This window comes from Gavialis gangeticus, unplaced genomic scaffold (genome assembly GCF_001723915.1).
Source record: "Gavialis gangeticus isolate Ggan-Ray unplaced genomic scaffold, GavGan_comp1, whole genome shotgun sequence".
In the NCBI taxonomy this organism is placed as follows: domain Eukaryota; kingdom Metazoa; phylum Chordata; order Crocodylia; family Gavialidae; genus Gavialis; species Gavialis gangeticus.
The window spans coordinates 64,796,236-64,802,519 of record NW_017729022.1 but is presented as its reverse complement, the minus strand read 5'-3'; the positions used below and the strand labels follow the sequence as shown (position 1 = coordinate 64,802,519).

Below are 6,284 nucleotides of genomic sequence, written 5' to 3'. Positions count from 1 at the left end.
TGCCTTGGTCTTAAATGATAGAATGGGGTGAATGGGAACATACCTGGTCTTCGAGGCAGTCCATCTCACAGGTTAAGGAGAGTCCCACCAGATGTATTTGTGGGGCTCCACCTCCCGTACACCCTTCCCACACGCCTGCAAGTGAGGTGTTCTGTAGCAGATGTTGACAGCTTTTATTTCAAGCCTCATGCTGTAGCTTCTCTGCTTTGTTCCTGGCTGCTCGCTCAGACTCCAGATCTTCTTGCAGTTCAGTGATCTGCGATTCCAGCTCACGAATCTTTTTCAGGGCCATGTTCTTCTGGGATGACTCTTCTTCTACCCTGCATGCAACACAGACCTTTGATTAGAGGCAGCTTTAACTATACACAAACCTAAATGATTTCCTGTCTTCAGAGCTGTGGGCAGGAGAAATGGTAGTGCTCTGCACTGCCTTACAAGAAGCCAAACTCCAGTTTCTAGTCTTTGATGCTCTGCAATTAGAGTCTTGTTCTACCTGTCATTGACTGAGGGAAGATCAGCCAACTCAAACTGGGGAAGAGAAGCCGACTGTGGAAAAAGGTAGAAGAAAAGGAACTTCTGTACTATGCCATCCTCCCCATTACAAATTCAACCCTTTCAGTGCTGCTTTCCGTGTCTTTTCAGTAGAGATGTCTCATGTTAAGCTCCTTCAACATACTGCTACTACAACGAAACATTCACAGTGCAAAGAACATTCATGTTCTAACAGCGCAGGGTCTCTGGCAGGAACCAGCCAGAAAAAAACCTAGTGTCAAGTGCATGGATTTTGTAGTCAAACCCACCAGTTTAGAACAGCTGCAGATTCAGTTTGGCCCCTACTTTATGAGAAGTAACACAGAATGAGAGGAAGTGACCCTGGAGACAAGGCCTCACCTAGCCAGAGCCGCTTGTAGCTCCTCTTCCTTCTTGGCCAGCTGCATTTTTAGTTCTGCGATCTGAGCCTGCAGCTCAGCAATCTGGTCATGCAAATCACTAGAGTCTCCTTCAAGCTTTCTCCGGGTCTTCTCCAACTCCTGCCGCTGCTTTTCTTCACGACGCAGGCGCTCTGAAGGAGAGATGGGAAAGAGGGACACCCATTCTTGGAGCATCGTGTGATGCTTCTCCTAGGGGAAGCGGAACTGTTTAACTGACTGTCTGCTCTAACTGATGGTTGTCTGCCAAACCGCCATGCTGCTGGACACAGCATGGTCTCTCATAACCTGTACAGTGACTGCCCCCAATCTCCCACTCAAGCGGACAGAAAAAAGCCATCCCAGATCCAATTCTTACATTACAACCATCCCTTCCTTTCTCTCCCCACTGTTATGAGATTGACTTGGTCATCCAATATAATACCAGCTCCTTCCAACTGATATCCTGCAATGGCTTCCCTCCCTCTACAGAGAATGGACTGTCCTGTGCTGTGTTACCAAGGCCAGTCAGAAGTAAAGTATCTTTAAGCCTACAGTCTGAGCCACCTTAAGAAGGAGATCAGCTGTACTAACCCCAGTGGACAGGTACTGCTGGAAGTGGAAGAGTACAGATACTCCCACAGCTGAAGAAATGGAACCAGTCTCTCTTCTCCATTAGTCTGCTGCTTTACAGAGGATTTTTATTTAGACCAAAGCTCGGCTGACAAGGCAAATAACCTTCAGCTAGCCAGTCACTGAATGGTTCCATCAGACTAATCAATAGCCTACACATTACAGTACCAGTGTTATTAACTCCTTGGTAACTGGAATGAGGCCACAGTCCTAAGAATTAATCTAATTTACTACATTTTGATCGATAGCAAACCACCTCAATGACAAATAAACAACTCCCTCTCAGGCTAATCTCCCTACCTTCCAGATCTGTGATCATGGCTTCATGCTTGTTCTTGAGTTTAGCCAGACTTTTAGACTTCTCCTCTTCCTCTGTCAAGTTGGTTGTGAATTCAGATATTCTATCTTCCAAGAGTTTCTTCTCCTGCAGGATTTAAAAGCATCACACTTGATGCAGGAATTTTGAAAGGCTCATTTTTATAATAATGAGCATTTTATAAATAGGCATAAACCATTAGGTATTCTTTCATCTGTCACCATGTCCATCACAAAGTAAACCTAGACATGGTCTGATTTAGATGAGAAGTTGTTGACCTGACTTTCCTGGAGTATCCCAATGCCAGTATCATTCAGTGACCAAAAGCCCTACTGAAAACTGTATCAGGGTGAACAGAACACAGGGACACTGTAAGCCTATCATGTCAGTCATCAGGATTAGAAGTCAGATGCCATCTAATTTATGCCAAAGATGTCCCACACTCCTTCACTGGTCTTCCACAATTTATTCTGTTGTCTCCCCAACATGAAGTCCAGCTGTCTTCTCTGTGATGTGTAGAGGAGTATGCGGGGGCATGTGCCTCCCCCCTCCCATTTCTCCACCAACAGTAGGGTGCAGAGTTGTGCGCCCACACTGTCAGCTCATAGACAATGTTAAGTGTTGTCTTAATTGTGCCAAGCTGCACTCTGAGTTCAGGAAAGGAAACCTGATCCCTTCCCCACGTACATCATCCCTGTTCATGTTCAAGAGCAGCAGAAGCTGAAAGAACCAAGTACTCTTTCTGGAGGCCTGGAAGACAATTGGAGAACTGGGGCAGGAGTATTTTAGGCTTTCTAGCCATCTCCCCACTCACTGGCCTCAAACGAAGACTGAATGGGGTTGGAGACTTCTAGACCCATAGGACCACCTCCCAGGAAGGAAATTTAACCTATTTCCCTTGAGTTGATGTAAAGACAAAGGTATCCCCCTGTCCCAAGATTAAGAATATATTCCAGACACTGCCTATTTTGAAAAAGGGCTGACTGATGTTGAATAGTCCTTTCAAAACTGAAGCGTCACAAGCCATTTAAACAACACACAGCTCATCCAGGCATGAAACTGCACTGCAAAGGTCCACGACACAGGTCCAGGTATGCTCCTTCCTTGTTGTGCCACCTCTGGAATAGTTCATTATCGGGCTTCCATATCCACCAGGACATTTATTGCTTCCTGCATGGTCTGGGGATCTCCATGAGTCTTACCTTGGCCAGTTTGAGATTGTGATCTTCCAGAACGATCAGATCTTCTTCTAATTTCTTCACCTTGGCCTCAGTGGTCACTTTCTCCAGCTGTAGCTTCTGCCTTGCACTCTCTTCCTCCTCCAGCTGCTCCTCCAGTTCCTGCCCAAGGCCAAGGCATAAACATGGGATAGGTTAGTACTTATTACTCCTGCACCAGCACTGTGGTACAAACAGAAGGGAGCCTTAGAACAACAAATCTGTCCCTCCTTTATGGAGGCATTCAGGTTTTAAAAAGAAATCAATATTTGGTAGCTAATTGTCATGGTACACTGGTGTAAGTTAAGTAAATTCCCTGGCATACATCTAGTGAACTTCTCTAGCAGAAGAAGCAGTACTACTTTGCATGGGAGATGGCTCTTTGGAAATAGTGATTGAATAGTTGCTCATAAAATGGTTGGATGGACGCTTGCTTAGATTGGCTGTATGAAGGCAGCAACTATCTTGCATGGCTGTATGCAAGTCAATTAGGCCCCAAACACTAGAATTAGAAGAACCATCTTCTTGATAAATCACCAGAGATGGCAAAATCTGCTGACTTCTTGGGAACATAGGAGTGAGAGATCCAAATTAATCCCTAATTAACAGCAGACCTTATTTTCTATACCAGTGACTCCCAAACCTTTTTTTCATTACACCATAGACAACCCCCAAGAGTCTCAGACACTTATCCAACTCTTAACTGAAAAGGAGAGGGCCCAGTGTAGTTTGAACCACTTACCACTAATCTACCAGACCATCAGTGGTCCATCAACCAGTCTGAGAACTGACATATCACTATTTTGATATAATTATTTATTGCCCCAACCATTCTTGCTCTTTCCACCCCAGTGAGATTAAATGAGTGTTCTAGTCCTTGCCAAACTTCTCACCTACACAAAAAGGAGTCAATTCCAGGAGATTACCTGAATGTTCTGTTGCATTTTCTTCTTGTCAATCTGCAGATGTTGACACCGTTCTTCCTCTTCCTCCACCCTGGCCTCCAGATCATGACAGATGTCCTCCAGCTCTTGTTTCTTGGCAGTTAGGCGGGCTCTTATCTCCTCAGCCTCAGCACAGAGTTCAGTCTCTGCCTGCAACTGCTCCTGCAGCTGCATCTTCTCTGCCATCAGCTACAAAGGACACAAGCCCAGAAAAATTGCAAATTACCTGGACCTTGAGCAAGTTTACTTTTGTCCTATTAATTTGCCCAACATTCTTTTAACTACGATCTTGTTAACATAGGCACTGCAAAGGCCTAGACACAGCAATCTCCTGAGGCTAATCAAAAGCCAAGGTAGAAATGTCATCCTTTGGAAGTTTGGTCCCCTACATAAACTTGCAGAGCATAACCACAAGCAGTTACAGTGGCCCTGAAAAGATATCCTGGGACCACCCTGTTTGAGCGAGGGAGATTTCCTCCACCCCCACAGAAGGAACACAAATAGATGTCAGCTCCACAGAAAAGCCTTTTATGTTCCAAGCCAAAAAGAATCCATTAGTGACCATGTTCTATTCCAGTGACTCTCCACAATACCCAGCCAAAGGAGAATTTCATTCAAATGAAGTCTGTAACAGAGCAACAGCTGTTCACTATACCATGCTGATCTGCAAAGGGAACAAAACAACTAGCCTACATACTTTGGAAAGCAAGAATCCTGTAGTCTCTGCATCTTGGACCAGCAAAAGGATGGAATACCTATCCAGCAGTTTGACTGGTTAAAACACACAACTTTTATACAAGAGGTTCTGCAACTCACCTGTGCTTGGAGGGTTTCCATCTCACTCAGTCTATTTTCTGCAGCCACCTGTTTCTCCTTGACCTTCACCAGCTCTTCTTCCTTGGCCATCATCTCCTCTTCCTGCCTGCTGACCTGCAGCAGGGGTTTCACCTGCAGGGAGGAAACAGTTGAAACATACAGGGAGTAAGAAGGCACGCATTCAGCATGGAGAGTTTCTAGTACTCAAGTGCATATTGCAAAGGCTTACGAATCGATTATCCTGCTTTCATACAGGGGGTTGGACTAGATGACCTCTTTCTCGTCAGGAGTCAAGGCAGCAAACAGACTCAGCAGCCCATCATTATCAAGTGGGCCTGGCTGCCAATGGCCCAACTACCCCGAACTGACTGCAGTTCCCTGGATGAGCCTGCCTGCCTACTTATAAGAGTAGCCCTGTCGGTGCCCAGTAGGCTACTTAGAACAGCCATGGGCTTCTGACTCCTTAGTTTCCTGGGTCCTACCTGTCAATTCCTAGTTTCCCCATCTTCGGGTCCTGCCTTTTAGGGCATTTATACCCATATTTTTTCCCCATAACATGTTGGAGATCTGCCACTTTGGAGCAGACTTGATTAAACGAGTCTGCTCTGCACACGGGCTGAGGCAAACTGTGCTGTGCCGCATGTGGTTGTTTAAGTGGCAAAACGCGCATCAGAGTGCAGTAAATGGAGGTGCTGTGCTTTTGAACTACGGCACATCCAAGGTGTTTTAGTTCAAGAGCATGCCACTGCCACTTTCTCAGCGCTGATGAGCATTTCGCCACTTAAACAACTGCAAGCGGTGCAGTGCCGGGTACTTTTCAAAGCAACCAGCACTGTGGTGCTTACATGTGTAAAAATACATTTAATTCCTAGAGTCTTCCGTGTGTATCCCTGGTTTCCTGTTCCCTGGGTCCTGCTTACTGACTTCATTCTTGTTCCTGGTTTTTGTCTGTTGGTTTCTTGTTCCAGATGCCAGCCTGGACCTCAAACTGTCTTGCTGGGTCCTTGCCCCCTTGTGCTCCAGATCCCAACCTCTAGCAGCTGGCCCCTGGTTTAGCTTAATAACTACCCATGTTCTGGTCCTGTATAATGTAGAGATGCTCATTCTGCAAATCCCTGGCTAGCGACCCTAGCCTGGATGCCTGCCTCCTGTTTTTGACTGCATCACCCAACCCTCCCCTGCCTTGTGGTTCCTCCCAGGGTGTCCTAACCCAGTCGCTTACAGGCCTCAGTCTCCTGACCCACCTGTTTATGTTCCCTTGACTCTAAATGGGACCCTTGCTTTTCTCCCTTTGTCTGTTCCTGAGCCCCTACTGCTCAACCTTTTTCCCCCCATGGGCCAGACGGGAAGTGCCTAGTCTGACCACAGGTCAGAGTGGAAGGCGGGGGTGAGTCTGGCCCTGCAAGGGTGGAGCAGGAGGGAAAGGGGCTTCACCCCCCCCCCCCCCCCC

The 6,284-nt window shown here is 46.5% G+C and overlaps 1 protein-coding gene across 1 annotated transcript in view; it reads right to left on the bottom strand.

Annotated features, from left to right (window-relative positions):
- The window catches only part of MYH9 (myosin heavy chain 9), a 113,072-nt gene that overhangs the window by 19,521 nt on the left and 87,267 nt on the right, over window positions 1-6,284 (bottom strand). The window contains exons 21-26 of the mRNA XM_019515299.1: window positions 4,835-4,966; window positions 4,001-4,207; window positions 3,060-3,197; window positions 1,842-1,965; window positions 892-1,063; window positions 210-320 (exon numbers count right to left, since the gene is read on the bottom strand). Coding sequence (XP_019370844.1) covers window positions 210-320; window positions 892-1,063; window positions 1,842-1,965; window positions 3,060-3,197; window positions 4,001-4,207; window positions 4,835-4,966 — 884 coding nt within the window. The remainder of the gene's footprint in view (window positions 1-209; window positions 321-891; window positions 1,064-1,841; window positions 1,966-3,059; window positions 3,198-4,000; window positions 4,208-4,834; window positions 4,967-6,284) is intronic.